The sequence below is a fragment of the Plutella xylostella genome, chromosome 16 (genome assembly GCF_932276165.1).
Source record: "Plutella xylostella chromosome 16, ilPluXylo3.1, whole genome shotgun sequence".
Lineage (NCBI taxonomy): Eukaryota > Metazoa > Arthropoda > Insecta > Lepidoptera > Plutellidae > Plutella > Plutella xylostella.
In genome coordinates this window covers 5573470-5594928 of record NC_063996.1, presented here as the reverse complement: position 1 = coordinate 5594928, position 21459 = coordinate 5573470, and the positions used below count along the sequence as shown (strand labels likewise).

At 37.7% G+C, this 21459-nt stretch overlaps 1 protein-coding gene across 2 annotated transcripts in view; it reads left to right on the top strand.

Annotated features, from left to right (window-relative positions):
- LOC105384042 (BUD13 homolog) overlaps positions 1-21241 on the top strand; it is a 73295-nt gene extending 52054 nt beyond the window's left edge. Inside the window, exons 6-9 of one of the 2 annotated variants that reach the window (XM_038118326.2) lie at positions 13530-13689; positions 14464-14560; positions 15123-15350; positions 18904-21241. In XM_038118326.2, the coding sequence (XP_037974254.2) occupies positions 13530-13689; positions 14464-14560; positions 15123-15350; positions 18904-20060 (1642 nt within the window). In that variant the 3' untranslated portion in view covers positions 20061-21241. Of the gene's footprint in view, positions 1-13529; positions 13690-14463; positions 14576-15122; positions 15351-18903 lie in introns of both variants that reach the window. The other variant, XM_038118325.2, reaches the window with a different exon arrangement.
- The last annotated feature ends 218 nt before the right edge of the window (positions 21242-21459 follow it).

Genomic DNA, 21459 nt, shown 5'->3' with positions numbered 1-21459 from the left:
TCAATATTCCGTGCATCCCTTCTCAGGTTATCCAGATCCATTCCACTAAAATTGCGCTGAAGAAGAATTCTTGGCTTAGCCTTGGGAGGACGAATTTTATAAGAAAGGAAGATGAGGTCGTGATAAGAAAAACCATCAGCCCCACATTGACCGTGCTTAGCAACATGAGTAGTGGACGATACAATGATGAGATCAAGAAGAGAGGGAGTAGAGTTAGGAAAGTGATGGGTAGAACCTAGTGGAAGAATATTCATGTTGCTAGCTTTAACAATAGATTGAAGGCATGAAGACCGGGAATCATTTTTCAAAAGACACGTATTGAAGTCACCCATTATGATGCTATGCTTATAACTAGGCGTAAAGTCCGCAACAAGTTTTTCAAAAGAATTGAAGAAGTTGACATGACATGAGTGGCTATAGTACACACCAAGCAAGACCTTAGTGTGGGAGAGAGTGACTTCTATGAAAAGATGTTCACCTGCATCAGATGGGGGTGGTTGAGGTGAGGAATTTAACACAGAGTATGGAATATGGGAACGAAGGTAAATGGCAACTCCCCCGCCCCGAGAACCGGTGCGGTCGTTGCGAATAAGATTAAACCCAGGCAATGAATAAGAAGAAGTGGGGAGACATGGCTTAAGCCATGACTCCGAAACTAAAATTGCATGTAGGTTTTTGTTGTGAAATGAAGCCAGCATATCTGAGAAATGAGACGGGATACTTTGAGCATTAATGTGCACAACATTGAAGTTTTTCGGGACATCATGGAAGTGACTGTCCAAAACTTCAGGTAAAGAAGGCAAACTTATGAAACTACTACAACTACTACTGTTTAAAACATCCGATGAGGAACAAGAGTCAAATCCTGCACTATCTGAATCGCAACCATCACTGTTGTTGAACATACTAAATGCATATAATAAATACTATACGTACCAATATTTATATATAAAAATATGTTATCTAAAATATATATTAATTCTAATTAATTACTTAGTTAAAACTTAAATTCCATCTGCCAGCAGTAAAGTTGAGAGCTAAAGAAAAAATAAAATATTTATACTCTTATGCAACAGGGTCCTAAGAAAAACAAAACTTTGAATGAAACGAAACGCAAAGACAACTGTTACAGAGTTAATCTGTGAAAAATTTAAATTGACACGTGATTGACACTGACACTTGACATTTAGAAACACAACATCACAACAATAAAAAAATAATTGATAATAAAAAAGGTAGAACTAAAACAAGAAAAACAGAAGTACACCCAAATGAAGTTACTTCCTGACTGTACCAGCCCTTTTTGGCCTCGCTATGGAAGCTGGCTTATCTGCGACGACGACCTTAGCATCACGGATGACGGGCGGAGTTGGGGATACACGAGCGGTTGGGCTCGCCGGCGCGGGGCACACTTTGTCGAGCTCGCCCAGCGTAGTAACCCGATGCTGTTTGCCGTCAGGGCTCTGCACAACAACGGACCCATTCCTCGTCCAGCACCTGGAGACACCGACGCGCTGTCTTGCAGCCATGAAGGCATCGTGCCGGGGTTTGGTCAAGAATTCTGACAAGACCATGCCGCTGCTCTTCAACCCAGTCTTTGCAAACCAAATCTGGTCCCGTGTGGCGACATCCTTGAATTTTATGAGGACACTCCTAGGCTTGTCACCTCCCAAGCGGCCCTTGCGGTGACACCGAGATATGTCACTGGCGCTAAAGGATCCCGAGTCCTTGAAGTGATCACATATGATCTTCACCACCACTGCAGCTGTGTCCTCCTTCTTCTCTTCCTTCACGCCATGGAGCAGGAGCATTTTACGGCGACTTTGCATCTCCTGCCGGTCCATTTGCTGCGCCATCAACAAGACCTGCTGCTGCAGACTCTCGAGGGCAGTCATGATGAATGCCCTGAACGTCGCGAACTCGGCAGCAAGCCTCTCCGTGGATGGGGTAGCCTGGGAATTCTGCAGGCCCTCTTGAAATGCAGCCATGCTAGTGCTGAAGTGATTGCTCAGGTCGGCCAGAGATTGCTTCAGTGTGTCCATTGTGTCAAAGTAGGGTTATGTCAGATAAGTGTGTCAAATTGGAGTTATCTTGAAAACTCAGCAGAGAGAATAATAGCTGGCAGGTAGAATTTACTATACTTTCATAATATTAAATAATATAAATTATAACTTGTTTTATTTATTATTATTTAGTTTAAATTGTAGAGCTAGATATAGAGTCTGACAACTACCCTCTATGTTTTATAGTTGTTGTATATGTCGTATAGTTCTTATTCGGAGAATCTAATAAGTGTCATTATGTGCAATGTTTACCTTTATCTATGCATCTGTAACTCTATAGTAAAAAATGTAAACAAATCGAAAAGGCGAAATGTTTTCTAAGAATTTTCGGCTTTTCTGCATCTAAAATGATTAGAAAATTAACTTTCCATAGCAAATGCATATGTATTATAATACTTGTAGTCATAATTTGTTGATTTAATCAGTTTTTGTGAAATATTTGATAAAAAATAAAATGGCGTGGGTATCGCTCCTAACAGGCCGCCACCAGGGCGACGACTGAAGAAATCTGAAATCTGTCACGGTGTCATCATTTTTAAACCGGAATTTATTAGTTTTTTGCAAAAAAAGTTGACTTCTGGTCCATTAAATCCAACTCTTTAAGGTAACTTTGTTAAGAATTTAATTACCTACACATACATATAAGATTCCATGAAAATGGGCCCTCTGATTTCGAGGGTTTTTTCATAATAAGTCAAAAAATGGCAAAAGACATGGTGTGTTTGCATTTTTTTTTAACATACTTATTATAATCCTGCACCAATTTATAAGCAACTAACATGTTCAGTATACCCTCTGCTACAAAATATATTTTTATCAATGTGATAGAAGCCACCGTTTTTCCAATCTAATCAAGTATATCAAGCCGACTTTAGCATTTTAGCTTTAGGGATCCCCTTAAAGGTAAAAAGTGTGATGGTTTTCAGTCCTGTTCACTTTAGTATGGAAACCCCTGTTGAGTTTTCTCCACCTTCTCTGATTGTTTTGGCCATATCTTGGTGATACCTATATACAGGGTGTCCCAAAAGTCAACGTCATCCCTTAAAGGGCTGATAGGTCAGCTCATGAGAGGCCAGAATATCACAATATGACCTTAGTAAAAACTCGATAATTTTCGAGATATTGACACTTTTATAAATTTGCTGAAAATCGACACCTTGGATCAGTTTTTGGCGTGCCGCCGGTACAAAAATCCATATTGTTAGAATTTGTTTGGTGTTGCATCACCCTGTATAGCCCTGCTATTGATCGCAGTCAAAATAAATATCGAGTAATGCTGTATGTTTAAAAAAAACACGGTTTTCAAAGTCATAAAAGGTAATCGTATTTTTTTATAAACAACTTTGACTCTACATACTGTAAAAAAAATATACCACGCAAACCTGGCACCTTATTTAAAAAAATTGCTCATTTAACGCAGTTTCCAAAATGGTATGAAACGTTGCTATTGTTTAAATTAACAAAAAAGTTATTGCTATTTTAGTACAAAACGACCTCGATGTAAAATTGTTTGAAGGAAATTTACCTGACTGAATTTATTAAGGGTAAGTCATGTTGGAATGAGTAAAAGTAAAATAGGTGGTGGGGTCAGCCGTGGCAACATAGATGACGCAAAAATAGCTAAGAAAAAACTTACCACACTCTTATAAAACATATTTTGCGTTTTTTACACCTTATTTAAAAAAACAAACATTTATTGACTTTTATTTGTATTTCTCAAAATTATAACACCACATTATTATATTAAAAGTACATAATCAGCAAAAAATAATACTCATTAATGGTCATAATCACAATTTTGAGAGTTTTGTTTTGTTTAACAATAACTTTAAAATAAATTACAAGTAATTAGAGGTAATGTTAATGACAAACTGATCTGTCCCTTTTTTGGATACTGTGGGTGTACAATGTACATGTGTAAGCGTTTTACTTGTACAATATCACACATTAGCACTACTCAGGAATGTACGTTACCATGCATTTATGGGGAATGTGGAGTTGCTATAGTCCACTTTTTTCGAGAAAGATACTCAAAATGCGTTTTTTTTGTAACTTTGACAACGTTGTCTGTTTTTCCACTCCCGGCCACACCACCTATTTTACTTTTACTCATTCCAACATGACTTACCCTTAATAAATTCAGTCAGATAAATTTCCTTCAAACAATTTTACATCGAGGTCGTTTTGTACTAAAATAGCAATAACTTTTTTGTTAATTGAAACAATAGCAACGTTTTATACCATTTTGGAAACTGCATTAAATGAGCAATCTTTTCAAATAAGGTGCCAGGTTTGCGTGGTATATTTTTTTTACAGTATGTAGAGTCAAAGTTGTTTATAAAAAAATACGATTACCTTTTATGACTTTGAAAACCGTGTTTTTTTTAAACATACAGCATTACTCGATATTTATTTTGACTGCGATCAATAGCAGGGCTATACAGGGTGATGCAACATCAAACAAATTTTAACAATATGGATTTTTGTACCGGCGGCACGCAAAAAACTGATCCAAGGTGTCGATTTTCAGCAAATTTATAAAAGTGTCAATATCTCGAAAATTATCGAGTTTTTACTAAGGTCATATTGTGATATTCTGGCCTCTCATGAGCTGACCTATCAGCCCTTTAAGGGATGACGTTGACTTTTGGGACACCCTGTATATAATATATATATTTACCATAAAGACGTACCTATCATAACGTCAGTAGACAAATAGCGGTGTACGGTGACATATCACGAGCCTAGGGGTCGCGGGAACCGCATTATTCGCAACATCAACTTGGGTTACTCTAGCTTCATAAAAAAATTACTAAGGAGACTTTTCATGCAAATGGGATGTTTATGAGATACAGCCGTGGTAAGCGAAGTAGGTCTCTAATCTAGAGAGACCCTTCTGAGCTAAGTCTCTTGCTAAATACGCCGCTCTCTGTGACTGGAAGCATCTGGCATCTCATTTTTGTCATTAGACCGTCGAGGTAAAATTTATGGAGAAATGACAGGTAGGTAAATTATTTAGCTCTCCTATTTAGCTGTACCTAAAGTTAAATTCGAATGTAAAGTCAACCACTAAAATATCATAACATGAGTCAAAGGTTCGAAAGCTCACATTGTATATACATAAGTATTATTATGATGCGATTGCAGCTGAGGATTATGCGTGTTACTAAAATGTAGGGATTCATGATTGAATGCCGCATAAAAACATACCTAAATATTTGCTATAACCTTCGGACACTTGCAAATTAAAGCTAAAAACTTTTTGAATCACATTCCATAGTGAAATATTCTACATACGTGATTATCACGTACAGCACTTAAGTATTAATTAGTTTTTTCTAAAAGGTATTCAAAATTAAACAGCCCGATTAAATATGGCGTCTGTTTGATTTTATTTTCCAATTTATTGGGCCGACAGTTTTCTACTATGCATATTTGATTGCTACCAGTATCACTTGCACTACGAGTATTAAAACGGCTTCGGGAGCCTTATTCTTTTTTGTTCAATTTACTGTATTGCGGTCTTATGGAGGCAAATTACATTACAATATTTAGTTAACACTCTATTTTTATTAATATATATATATATTTAATTATACAAATGACAGATGCTTAAAAAGCTTGAAACGTCTCGACCAAATTTACGGAATTTTCTGAGTATACGCCATGCACTTTTTACTGATTTCGTTTTCGTTTACCGTTCTATGAAAATTTGTATAGCGCGGAGCCGATAAAGCGCCTGCACCGCTAGGTAACGACTCTGCATACAAATTCGCGTCTACTCGCCACTACTCGAACATTGTAAAATCTCATTAGAGTAATATTATGATTTAGAGTAATTTTCTGACTTTTGACAAAAAGGAAAGGCAGCCAGCATTATGGGTACCTTTGGGTGGGGTGCAACAGAAGAGCGCCACCAACATTTGTAAATATATACATCTAGTCAAATATAAGTTTTCTATTATTAGTTTATTTAATATTATTACTTTTGACAAGTAATTCTAATATTCTATGTCGAAAAAATAAACGATTTCATTTCATTTCATTTCGCACACTCGAACAGAATTCACCTCCCCCGACTTCTCACTTACGTGTGGGTGACTTAATTGCGAATGGTATTCAAGTTCACTGCTTGTACGCAATTTGCATAGTTTACGCGCAGAGATTGAGAACCTGTACAGCAGGTAACATTGCTCGGTTCCTACTAAGACACGATATACTTGTGTTTAGAAGTTTATATTATCAGGCGTGTAGAGTATTGAAGATTGTAGAGAGAAATTTGCATAAGCTAAACGACAATATACAGGATGTTGCAAAAATTATACCACTTTACCCAAAAAGGGTGAGTTTAGTAGTCCATTTATCTGAAAAAATTCAAGCTACTAACTCTTTGTATATTTATTATGGAGGAGTAATATTTTTTTTGTTTTTGAAAGTCGATGCGGCACAGTAACTCATACAGCTAAAGTATTTTAAAATAAATATCTTACATATGTATATTATTACAATCAGTGCCTACTTGGACACCTTAAGGCTTTTATTGCCCTGACTAGGATGAACTTGATCCAAACTGGTCCTAGCATCTTCCTAGACTTGGACAGGATCTAGCCTTTTATGGAATAGACCTTACTGACGATTAGTTCTAGACGTATTGACTGCTTAGAAAAGGGCTAATTCTGTTTTATTTTTCATATAATTATATCACCCGCTAAATATGGTTACGTCTCTGCAAGTTAAAAATCAAAACTACTGAAACTTTGTTATATACCTATATTAAATTTATTGATGCATAAAATTAAGTAAAATAAAAAATATATTTGAAACCACTTCACAAATACTCAGTTAAATTATACATTTACATAAAGTATAAAAAATATCTAACTCAGTTTTCTAGTCAAAGTAAAAGTTGTCCGGTCTGTGTAGTCGTAAAATAGAAAAACATAACAATTCGCAAAAAATCTAGACTAGAAAAGAAATAACTGGACGAAAGGTGACCGCAGTCACCTTTGTGCTACAACTTAACTAAAGTTGTTTTTATTCAGAGCGTAGAAAGTTGAACCATTAAGATTAAGTTAATTATATTATTTATTAAATAAAGGTGTTTTATTTGTTTTTTTAAATGATACACGTACACATAACAGTTTCTAAGTTTCAGATCTATTTATTTTATAAAATGTTGACGATGGGAGTTTAAAAACATCACATTTCGTTTTCTGCATACAAAAGACATCAACGCGTTGCCTAATGAAAGTTCTTACATTATAAATATACTAATGCCCACGACTGTAATTCCCGAAGGGGTACACTCGCAAGCGAGCCACCCGCTTCTCGCTGTACATTTGTACTCACGTGATAGGTCGCGAGCCGTATCGCCTCGTGGAGATTGATTTTTTTCATGAACTTCCAAGAAAAGTTGTCCAGAATGACCCTCTGAGTTGAGTGACGGTGAAGGAAAACATCGTGAGGAAACCTGCATATCTAGATTTAGCACATCTAGATATGTGAACCCACCAACCCGCAGTGGACCAGTGTGGTGGGAAATGGTCCAAGCTTAGGAAGGCAGTTTAGACCTTGGGGATATGCACAAAGGTTCCACTCGAGAGAGCGAGGTGCAGGTACTAACACCCCCACAGAGAATAAAATAGAATAGAATAAACCCTCTGAGTTACGCCATTACGCTTACAATACTTTTGTTACTACCCTTCATGTGAATAGCTATAACACAATCTAAATATAGTTTATAATTATTCAGTACTATGGAGCTTAACACTATGCCGCAATAGTACGCACGACACATTAAATATAGTGACACAAGATAGAGACGTTAATAGCATTTACAAACATACTTTTATGTTATGGCACTCCAACAATCCTATTTCGAAATTACTTTCACTGGCCACCTGCTGGTTTTTATTAATATAAAAACCTATTGTTCAGTACAACTGGGCACGTTTGGGCGCTAAAAAAGCCTTTTTTCATTTAAAAAAAGGCGTGAAGAGAGATGAAGAAAAAATTACGAGATTGTGATAGTGTCACAGATGGTTGCGTGTTGAGTCATAATTAATTTTGAATTTATTGTAAGACTAAAAAAGGAGTTAAGAAACTTGCTGTTTGCTCGATTGAGTAGGTACATCAATTTTTGACTAATATTATAATTGATGTGTACTAATGTACTTGTATTATGTAAGAGGTCTAAACATGTAGCAAAAAAATTTAGTAGGTACTTTAAGATGAAAGATTATATTGAAAAAAAAAAACAGTTACGAAAACGTTTGTTCTTTATATACACATAAGTTTAAATACATAAAACCTTAAATGTGTAGGTATATAGCTTATTACTTAACATAACATTTTTATATTTCTCGGTTAAAATGTTATTATTAATTTAAAAAAAAACTTATTTGTGTGTATACTTATTAAGTATCAGCTAACCAAATTCATTCAAACGTGTTTATTCGAAATACAAAATTATTAAGACGTAATCATTATAAATATGCAATTGGTTGATTCTCAAACAAAACCTTGACCTTCAGTATTAGGAGGATGCAATGTTGGACTGAATGATATAACCAAAACTTATGAATATGTACATCCATACATAATCACTAAACATTACGTGTTATATACCAACTTCTTGTTAGCGTTTCTAGAGATAGGGTTTGTCACCGTAGTCAGTCAGAAGTCCTAGCATGGGTGCAAGACGAACACGCCAAGACGTGACAAAAGTTTTGCTTCGCGCTCACTAACATCGTGTGGCTTCGAGAACAAGTGCGACGGAAATCTTTTGTCACTTCTTCACGTGAGCGTCTTGCACCCCGTACGAGGCCTTTTGATAAGTTGTCGGTAAATAAATTAAAATTTTGTTATAAAAAAAAAACTAACCTTTTATGACACTTTAGTTTATTTCAGCTAGAATTTCATCATTCAATTGACAACATTTACCTGCCGACGAAATATATAGTTGCTTGTTTCAAACGTGTATGTAACCTTTACTATTACAAGTTGATTCAAAATGCCATGAAAGGTGATGAAGATGATACTAAACTGTTGTGTACAGTCAACAAAAGGTTATTCTACTTATATGTTTGATCCTAAGAGTCATAGGTTAAAGATAAATATATCTGCAGTATAGGGCTAGTAGCACGGGTCACATGTAAGACGTCACAAGAGATTTGCTCACTCACATCGCGCAGCCTCAAGAACGAGTGCGACCGAGAATTTTTGTCACGTCTTAATAGCGCCCCGTGCTACAGGGCCAGGTCTCGACTTAGCCCAGGACCCCGGTGCGAAGTTTTTAATTTATAAAGATTTTGTTTTTATGTGCTAAAGGATATTTATTTGATACACATCCATATACATACATAAACACAAGCTCTAGTAAATCAAATCACTTATCATTAATAACATTGGCCAATAGATTGAAATGCTCCGGATCAAAAGGTTGAGAAATACTTAATTATTTTGGTGAAATTTCACCGAATGCTAAAAGTATTTAGCCGCCTGTTAAACGTCTGTCAGAATAAAATTTATTTAAAATTTAGTTAAGTTTAGCGTTTGGTATCCTTAAGTCCTCTGTATAAGCAACTGCAATTTCTTTATTATAATTTTTTTGCATACCTTTAACATTTAACTTTAAGTTAATCCTGTACTTCCTGTGGGTGGACTGGTAGAAAATGCTTTTAGCATTAAGTCCACCCTTTGTACACTTATTTATATATTTGTGCAATAAAGAATTAAATAATAAATAAATAAATAAGCGTAACGGATGGCTGTGGATTATATCTTTTGTCGACTGTATACTCTTGGATATAGATGCCTGCATATAGACACGATCCGGCGCAGGAATGCCGTTCAAAAGTCAAGGATGCCGGGTCGCCTATTATTTAAAGTTCATCCCGCAAAAAGTGTTTTTCTCTATTGATCTATGGATGTTTAGTAACTACCTAAATATGTTTATTTTCTACTCGATAGTTGCCCTTTGAGTTATTTATAAGGTACAGTTTAACTACATAATTATTATAGTTAGTTACTTGAAAATAAGGAGCTGCAAATTGGTAAGTATAACTTAATTTCTAAAGCTGTCGTAGTAACAATTATCTCTTTTAATTTATAGATAAAACTGTAATACCTATACGGCATAATTGTATTGACGATCGTGTGGGCGCAGTGGTTAAAGACGTTATAGTAGCTCTGACCATCGATGACGCTCGAATTTTTTTAGCTACTTTCTCGGGTCTTGTGCCTGAAAGATTTTAATAGGGCCGTCCTCTATTTTTAATATAGCTCATACATTTCAAATAACTGCTATTACTACTTGATATTACAGCGACTCCCAAATGTCTTGTGGTTTAAAATACCATTAATCGTGACAGACTGGGCGTTACATTCGGATCAACGCACTTGCGCCCAGCATATTGACATACTCATGAATGAATCGATTGACCTTATCGACGGCTTACATCTAATTTATTCATTACAACATGCTAGACGACATCCATTCTCCACTCGATCGACATTCGAACACATTGCAGGGCAGAGACAATACATACGCAAAAAGTTGCCTAAATACCATCAACTCTTATTACCATAACAATAAATAAATGAATAACAATGCTGCCGTTATGTAACTGGTTACTTTAGTAGTGGATAGGTGGGTTTTGTTTCTTAGAATAGAATAGAATACTACTTTATTTACAAAACAGAACACAAATAACAATTTATACAGTGGAGTTAAAGCAATAGGCGGCCTTATCGCTCAAAGCGATCTCTTCCAAGCAACCTTTGGGTGGAGGAATGACTTAAAGAATAAATGAGGAAGGTGTACAAATATAGTAGTAAACATTCACAATTTTATGATTGTTATGATGTGGGCAAATTAATACTATAGTAGGAAATACCTCTTTAACAATAAGAGGCTTATTTTATCCGACATTAGCCTGTATAACACTATGAGATAGAGACATGACATCGAGTAGAACCTAGTCTTAGGTAGTGACAAATTTAATGGCATCGCGCCTACGGTTTTCATTTTATGTAAAAGTTACATGTACATAATGACATGGTAATGTATGTTAATGCAGATATTAAGGGCCCAGCCGCCCATGTGCGTGTATAGTTACGACATCGCCACTGCTTGCACCATGTCCGTCAGACTTGCGCGACTATTCTGAATACCAAAAACGTATATACCTATGACTGAACTAATTAGGTAATTATCAGCGCTGATTTGGAAATAGTATGAAAATGACAGATCGGCGCAAGTATTTGCCAGTTTTCTTTCTGTATAGGGCCTAAGAAGATATAGTTATGGAAATATTTTTTTGCAATTTAAAATGGTTTATGAATAAATAGTGTTTGCTAGCTCGGATTTCGGTTGCGCTCGTAAAGTTAGTGTGTGGACTCCAGTTAGAGTTGGTATGTGAACGCTAAGAATGCGAGTTTGCTATCCGAAGCCTACCTACGCATTGCGGAGAATTAGAATTCACTGATTGACACAGTTTTGACGGAGGGATTGCCAATATGTCGATTTATGGTATTGATCAGAAACGCTTTAAGCAGTAACTACCTAATTACGAACTAGATTCCTCGTTGAAGTTTTTTATTTAACTGGCTCGAGCTAATTTAAAATACCTTTTCATAATGATTACGTAAGTATTCCGAAACAACATAAATTAAGTGGGCAAACAAAGATTCCAGTTTCATACCAACAAATAGCAAAAAAGACGATTCTGTATAGCCCTTTACAGGGTGTCCAGTTAGTGAGCGTTTTGCCGACAGGAGGTGATATAACTCGTCATCCGCGAATTTCTAAAAAAAAATTAAAGATAAGAAGTTGCTTAGACTTACGATTATCTTCTACCGGGATGACGTTGACTAATGGGACACCCTGTATATGTGTATTGAATAGTGATCTAACGAGCCGGTATGCGGTAACCACTCTAATAAAGCCTTGTCAATAACAGTTCAACTTTGACATTAGCGCGCACGCAACTAGGCACAATGACTGCAGGACGTGCACTTTAACTTGTCACCTAAAATTAACGAACCAATGCGTCAAACAAAAGAATAACTTTTCAATAACGAAAAGATGGCTAAGATCTTAGGGTCACTTTTACCAAACGCTAAACGTATTTAAATCAAATTTTAAATCAAATTTTGTACTAACTGACAGACGTTTAACAGGCTACTAAATACGTTTAGCGTTTGGTGAAATACCACCTAAAAGGGCCAATTATCTAACTAAAAATACTATTAATACGTAATACTCTACGCTGTTAAGCAAGTATTGATGATAACAATATACATTTTATATTGACCAATGAATCGTAGTGCATTTATTATATATTTCTGCGTATCCGGGATCGAACTTGTATATTTTTTATTTTGAATTATGTTTTGTAAAAATAAATCAAAGGCAAGTCACTAGAGAATACATTCAGATATAAATATAGTATGTAGAACAATCTAGTAACCTACTATTTTACCAACATTGATTCAAGGTAAACAATATTTAGTGCCCGGACTGTAAGGCATGTTAGTCTTGAGTGGTTTCGATCGCGGGGTGACATTGTCACGATTTGGTAATAGATTTATCAATAATAGTCATGGTCTTAAACGACAGATACGATTAGAAGAGCTTTGATATTAGACCTTTAGTTAAAAAGGTCAAAACCGTAAAGTAACAGATATTATTATGAGTATAATTCCGATGAAATGCTTACGTTTAGAAGTAAGTACTATTTTCAATACGCATAGCTTAAAGACTAAAATATGAACGATAGTTATAATGTGATGTATAGTTGTTTAATTGTAATGAAATCATTACTAATAAACATATTTAAAGAATTTGTACATTAGTATACCTACTTCACACTGTTGTGGTCTCATTAATGCATATTAACCGGATTCCACATGATTGATGTTACACTTATTGAATATTATTGTCTTTTTTTTGCGATTGCTTTAAATCTGATATCAGCTGTAATTTGTTACGAAATAACCAATCATAAGATTATTATGCAAGAAACGGATGGCTTCTATGAGTTTTAAAGCATTTATGGCCGTCTATATCTACCGAAGACATAGTGCGTGTCAGATAACACACACAGCATAAGTACTTATTTTTGCCTACCAAAAAACTGACAAATATGAAATTTCCGGGTGTTTAAATCCATGTTGACATCTAGGTATAAAATTTAGCAGACTTTGAGCCTTGCGGCCGCTACACGGGTTAGTTATCGATATCCATAAACTTCGCCCAACCCCTACGCTGTATTTATGACGATTCTGACGTTTTGCTACAACGATAACGAACCGAGCATTTATAGCTAATGTCGTTTAGACGCCAGACTCCTCCCACATAATGAGCCACAACATTGACTCTACCACTGTGTCACTTAATTACCACATCATTTGTCCAAACTCAACCACTGTGTCACTTAACCACCCACACCATTCTGCCCACAGATGCGACTCGGACCACACGGCGGGGATGCTGTTCGCTCACCTGCAGGCGCTCATCGACCGGCCCGAGAACCAGAAGAAGTTCGCCGACATCGAGCGCAAGCTGCAGACGCGGGGGGCGCTGCCGGCGGGCAAGCCGCCCGACTCCTCGCTGGGGTCGGAGGTATGTAGTTTACGACCCATGTGTCCCCATCACGACCCGTGAGATCCCCACTGCTGGGGCACGGGTCTCCTTCCAATAAAGGAATGGTAGGCCTGGTCCACTCTGGCCTAGTGCGTGCTGGGCTGGTTTTGCGGAAACCAGTCCAGCCCCTTTTTTGAAAAAAGTTCAGTATTTTCAGCGTTTAGGCTGTTTTTGATTGCTCAATAAAAACATGATATCCAACGTACGTAAGCCATAACATGTCATAAACATATACTTCCCTGTTTTCAAAATTAAGCTCGATTTACACTATCTTACTGTTTACTAGAATGCTTTAGGATAGTACCTACTTTCGTTGTAACATGTAAATGCTACTTAGTTCACTCGCAGCGCACCACAGTATTAAAAAACTTGTTTTTCACACACACACACGCACTCACGCCTTGTACTAATGTACTCCCTTGCGGGGTAGGCAGAGGTGCATTGCTGCACCCACTTTTCGCCAGAGTGTTATGTTAGTCCCAATGTAATAGGGGGCGGGCCTATTGCCATTTTACGGGCACATCCAAGACCCGAGAACAAATATCTGTGTTTAAACAAATATCTGCCCCAGCCGGGAATCGAACCCGGGACCATCGGCTCAGTAGTCAGGGTCACTAACCACTACGCCATTCGGTCGTCTTGTTTTTCAAGTTTTACTTAATACTTTTCTAATCACTAAGATAATGAAAATCAGGCTTTACTCTTCATATAAGTTATCTCATTCAATTTTTATCACATTTTAATTTTTCCTAGGTGTCCCGGGAGTCCGATTCTGGAAGCAACGAGGAGCGATGCGTTGCCAACCTCTACGACAGTCTGGCGGCTGAGTTGAAGCAAAAGTTGTCTACAGGTAAAAAGGGTATAGGTCAGTCGGTTTTCTTTCCTTTGGTTTGGCTTGCTGCTCGTTTTTTTTTTGCACACGCTTTTGTGATGTGAGTTTTTTTTAAATGTAAGTAAGTCTGTTTATTTTTATCTAAGTATTTTTTTATGTAATGTTTTTCTTATGTTACCTTGTGAACAAAATATGATATTAAAACACTTAATAATTTTTAATTATGGTCTTAGTTTTTGTTTATAGTTTATCAGTTCTTCGCTTATCTATTTATAACTTTCTCAATACTAAATACTAACAAAAATATTAATTATGAATGTACAAAATCCCCATCATACTTACCTTTACTCATTATATATCTATCGATTCATTACCTCACCATCACTATTTATATTATCACGAATAATTTGTCACTCTCAATCCAAAGTTCAATTCTAATCCAAAGTTAAATATAATTTTCACAATATTTAAATTCGAAACAAAACCAAATCCTTCGTGATACCGCACGCACAATTCACTCGCTTCATCAGCTCACCAAACCCCCATACCAACCCTTCCTAACCCAGTCATCAACCCGCAGGCAAGAGCCCTATTCTGCTACCACCGCGCGACTACGACACGGTCCACCGACAGAAGGGCAACCTCAGCAATATCGACACCCGCCGGTGTTTGAACCAGAACATCGTCGGAGTGAACGCGAGAAGGAAGCTGGAGTCTTCGGGGGGCAGTTCTGGTATCGGCAGCGACCTGGCCCCGTCGCCCGAACGGAATGATTATGTGCGCCAGCCAGACAACCACAGCACTAGCGGTGAGTTTCATATATTTATCTACAGGGTGTTGCGAAAAGGGTGTATTAAGCCGAAACCTACGTGTGCAGCATGTTATACCTATCAATGCCCTATGGGTTTTTTTTTCGCGAACTTTGACATTCTGTTTTCATCTTGAAGCTCTGCACACGTAGATTTCGGCTTAGTATGGTATAAAACTTTTGCAACAGCCTATATAATAATATTGCTATTACACGATAGAGTATTATAATAATAAAAAACCAGACAAAGAAATACTTAACGAATTAAAATCAGTCTTTAAACGTTTCGAAGCAAACACAAAAACATAAATATATAAATATAAATACATACAGTAAGCCTCTATTTGGCAACATTGGCTTTGTTTAATATCTTACTAAGAAGCAAAAAAACGATACAGACGAATTTAGAACCTCCTCCTTTTTCGAAGTCGGTTAATAAAGTAGGCCTAAGTTGCGATAATTGAACTCCATCAGACAAGAACGTGTATTATAAGTATTATAACAATTACGTTCTCGTTAAAACACTTATGCTGTCTTATTTTTTTTCACCATGAGTTAGTTCATTTGTCTACCACTTTTTTATACAAATTGATGTTAACTGAGCTGTGAATATGACCTCATCCTATAATTTATATTAGGTATAAATTGAAAAAACTTATACTATCATTTGTATAAATTGTAATCAATTCACGTTTTTCTACTCATCGTCGGAAGCAAATGATCGAATAATTCATGTTGCCTACAAATAATAAACAAATCATTATAAAGCGATAAATTGATACATCACGAAATGTTTAGTAATCACTGGTTACTATTTGTTTCTATAAGGTTTCTATGTATTTTTATGGGATTCATTTGTACGGCTAGAGATAGAGACATGACATTTACCTGGTACGAATGGTATCGAAAGTACCTACCTATCTTCGTTTTTTATAATTATGTATCTAGAGCTATATACCTTTCTACGTACCTAATATGACTCGGCAGTTTATATAGTTAAATACTCAGTAATTGCCTTAACATCCCTCAACCTATTAATTAACGAAACACATAAAACAATAGCTTCCTATTTCCCAACCATAGACAAAAACTTCTATAAACCAAAAGTCCCTAAGTAAACGTCAAAAAATTCAACATGGCCGCTCAACACACTTTTATGGTACCGCCCTACGATTAAAACACAAAGCTGATCAATTTGTAGTAAAAAAACTGTACACGATGTATCTTGAATGATGGGAGCCGTTTCTTCTAGTAATAGGAAGCTCTTATTGTAAACAGGTAATAGTATATTGGATATATGTGTATAGGAAAACCGTTAAATACATTGAAGCACGATATAGGGGTGTAATTAAAATGATGCTTAGGAAGTGAGGTAGACGACATGATCGTGATACAGTCGGTGGTTAGTCTTTGATGATAGAGACCTATTTCAGACAAGATTAAGGTATTAGAGATATAAAGTACCTACTTATAGGCTATTAATTTGTTTTTTATTGCTCGTGAGTGCTGTTCAATTCGACCCCAACAGGCATTTATGAGTAGTTAATTGCCAACCTTTTCACATTTTAATGACTTCTTAATTTTGATGATTCCCTAATAGTTCAAGATCAAGCTGCGACCTTCATTGTTTGAACTAAAAGCAATCACAGTAATTATTTTTATTTTTACAAAACTTGACCTAACCTTCCATTTAACTTCTCTGTTTTGTATACTTCATTAGTAATTTATACCACAGTACACTACAGTACACTACAGTATAATACACGTTCTACTGGTTGTTTTGCAATTATTCTAAACCAAAGCTCAATTCGCATATTATTAATTTATTATGAATTCGTTCTCCTTTATTAGATAAAGGGCTTGTACACAAAACTGCGTTGCGACTTCGCCAGTAATCAAGCACTTGCCCAGAAACACACGCACATTTTTGCGATATGATGTCGCAAGCAGTTTTGTGCCCAAACTAATAAAAATATAAGTACACGTATATACCTACGTAGATACGAGGGCGTACAAAACCTTAATTTTTGACGGCAGATGTTTCCATGGTTGAAACAAAACAAGACTATTCAACCTCCATGAGAAAGGCTCTACATTTCTAAACGCTTATAAATTGCTGTGACGACACCTTAGGTAAAGTTCTCTAAGTTTCCCATTTGGGAATATTTTACCCATTAGGTACAAAATAATAATCTGAGAAATAAACGAGTCATTACCGTAGATTTCAAATTTACTCAAAGTGATGTAATAAAGTAATTTAAAACGTTATGTTCCACCACTTTAGCGTATTCGTGAAAAAAAAAACTACTTAATAGTAAATGTGATGAATATAAAAAAGATGCAACAAGACGTAGCAATAGTTTGTAATGACGCTAACGTCCTGAATCCGACCCATTCGGCGTTTTTTTAAGGCACCATTTATAAGGTTTTCATATTTTCACCGATAGGAAAGCAGGCACATGCGAATCTTTACAAGATGCAAGAAGTACCTACCAGAGTTTACGTAATTTTCCTGCTAATAGACATTTGGGTTTGTTCCCATACCTTCCGAGGCACTACAATGGCGTGCGAGGGAGAAAGTCAATGTTTCATAGAAAAAAGACAAGGATGCTAGATTTTTCCCAGACTACGGAAAATAAACGATTGTTTGGTAAACATGTCTAGGTCCGACCTTTTGTAGGTCCACACAATGGTAAAGGGTTTTTCTTCAAGTCTTAGGATTCTACTTGCGATGTACCGACTGTCAGTTTTATCCTTTGTTGTTAGACTATAATTACGAGATTATTAAAATACAATAAAATGCTGTGAAGCTGATATGCAGCTAGTGTTAAAAAACAATTATAAAGACAGCAAGTTACCTCTACCTAAGCAGTAAGTTAGGAAATACGATGCTAATTTATGAATTGCTTCTGAAGCTTCCCACAATAAACGAAATGAAATCTTGAAATCATGGACCATTCACACGACGGCGATGTGGCAAAACGACAATGAACCCCCGACTCTTACAAGTTTAATCTTTCACTGCTTTACAAAACTCTTGAACCTTGAAAACTAAAAATAAGTAATAAAATCACAGTCTTCACACACTTCATCGCCGCGATCTTAACGAAATCTTAATCATTGTTATAATGAAGACTATTGTGCAAAGAGAAACAGAGCGTCTGCGCACAGTAAATAATGTACGAAACTCGAGACATTACCGACAAACCTAAATCCCATACAATGAAGTGCGGCGATCGCGACCGATAGCGCGTGCGTGGGAGCTCGACAGGTTATTTTTGTGTGTCAAAATAACTTAGAAACTAGCCACTTATACCACTCAGACCATTCGCAAAGATGAGATAGTGTCCCGTTACTCACGCTCTGAGCGGCTCCGAGTGACAATAGGTCAAGTTGAATGTCGAGAATGTCGCACAAGCAAGTGCCATCATGAATAAATTTCGCCGATTAATGCGGCTATTTCACGGTGAAATCTCACGTCATGGAAATTCCGCGTATAAATATTTATTTGTTTGCAAATCGCGTGCTAATTTGCTAATTTGTTTGTTTACAGAGGAGGACTGGGCGGAGAGCACGGCGTACATGATGCACGAGGCGTTCGAGGCGTCGCCACGCCGCGCGTCGCCCGCGCGCCGCCTGTCGCCGTCGCGGCACGTGTCGCCGCCGCGTCGCCTGTCGCCGTCGCGCCGCCACTCTCCGCCGCGCCATGCCTCGCCACCGCGCCACGCTTCACCACCGCGTCGCCGCGCGTCGCCCCCGCGCCGCCACTCACCGCCGCGCCGCGCGCTGTCCCCGCGCCGCTTCGACCGCCCCGCCTACAACCACGACGCCTTCGACGACCAGTTCCGCGACCAGCTCGCGCCCTTCCGCGAGCAGGCCGCCTTCGACCGCCGCTTCCGCCACGAGTCGCTCGAGCGGATCAACAAGATCGACAAGCAGGACAAGTTCCCGGACGAAGCGCCGGCCTACAGGAGGAGATACGCCGCAGAAAGTAAACCCTCGAATCGGAACATAGAGCGAGTCGAGGAGCGGCGGTTCGGCAAACTGCAGCGCGGTGCCAGCGAGGGCAGCCTCAAGGTGGCGGACACGTCGCCCAAGGACCGCTTCCACGTGGCCAAGGAGAAGTTCATGAACCTGGAGCGCGAGCGGTTCAACCGCGAGCTGGAGCAGCACATGGCCATCCGGCGGAGCATGCTGGAGAGGAACGGCCGCTCGACTTCTTCCCCAGAGGAAGAGCGACGAGACGAGCGGCCAGAGAGGAGAGAACCGGCGCGGCGGGAGGAGCGTCTGCGAGGGTTGGAGCGCACACACCGCGGGGAGCGCGGGGACGACGCGCCGCTGCACCTGGAGCGCCTGCCGCGCCTGGGCCGCAAGCGCGACGACACGCGCTACGAGTACGGCAGCGAGGACTACCTGGACCGGGAACCACGGCTGGACCGGGAGCCGCGCCTGGACCGCTACCGGCGCGAGCTGGACCGCCGCATCGACGAGGACGACGTCATCGAGCCCGTCATCGAGGAGCGCAAGCGCGACTGGAACGACCGCCAGCGAGCGTTCAGCCGCTCGCGCCTTCTGGACGAGAGCGACAGAGACAGGGAGAGGTTCTACGAGCGCGACTACCGGGAGCTGCGCGAACAGCCGGCCAAGTTCCGCCACAGCTACGCGGACCCCCTCCCCCGCGGCCGCCTCGGAGCGGTGCGCCCCTACTGACCCACATGCCATATTCATAGTCCTTAGTTCGGTCGTACCTTTGACACCCGCAGATTGCGGACAGATATTTATCATTAAAAAACAATTAAAAGTTTAGTTTATTAGCAGTTTTGAGTCGACGCTGGAACAAAGCTTGATTGTTTTGTTATATTGTACCTAGGTAGGTAGGTATGTCATAATTTTGTTTCGTAAAGCGAAGTCATTAGTTTCGCTCGTGAGGTTGACTTCTCAATTTTAATGAGAAAAGTAATGTTGTTTGAATGTTAATTTGTATTAGGTATGTTTAAAGTATAAAACGTGTATTGTAGAGACACCTAGACGGAGCTAGCTTGTACTTAGATACTAAGTACTTATTATAGGTAGGAATATTCCATATTATTTTTACATTTGTAGGCATCGTTTTTTATATCCAATCTGATAAAATATACAGTAGAGTTCAACTTACGTAAGTAGACAGTTAAATTTTCCTAGCTTTTTAGCTTTTGTTTGATTTTTAACCGACTTCAAAAACAGTAGGAAGTTCTCAATTCGTCGGGATCTTTTTTTTCACTACTTGCGTTGTACGTACTTCCTTATTATTCCAAGTTTACTTAGCGTTAATGAATATATTGGATATACAAAACGGTCAAACGCTATGGTACTAGGTATTTTTTTATATCGATTGTTTAGATTTAAAAATACTCATATATCATAATTTCTTCATAAAAATCATTACTTCCCATTAGTTTTGTAAATATGTTAGATATCCTTTAGATAGCCTATGTTGTAATATACACACATATGAAATTACTGTATGTATTTAGGATATATTTTTAGTATCTAAATCTAATATGCTTATAAACGATTATATTTAAAGTTGCCAAATTAACTTTTACTGTATTAAAAACTTTATAAAAACAAAATAATTCGAGAATATTATACTTCAGTCGTTATAACTTTAGAAAGAAAACAAATTATTGCACTGAAATGTTGAGATTTATAGATAGGTATACAAAAAAACTATTACTTATATCAGAAATTGTTGATTTATATATGATAAATATCATTGTTATATAAAATGTTATGCAAAATCTATATTTTAGTAACAACCAGTGGTATTCTCTACAAAGTCCGTCCGTTAGTGGTTTAATTATCAAAGATGTATTATTTTGTGAAATATAAATAAATGTTTAATAATTCAATGTTTGTTTAACTTTATATTTTGTCTGTATCCAATTTGATATCTACTAGATATAATACGACAGGATCAGAATATAGATTCTATCTCCTAATATCCTGCTGTCCTTCACTGATAAATTCCTTGCTTTAGAGGTAGGTACCTATAGTGCAGTGGCGTAGTTATATTAATATGATCTCAATAACGCCGGTACCGATAAATGCGTTAAAAATAAATCAATCA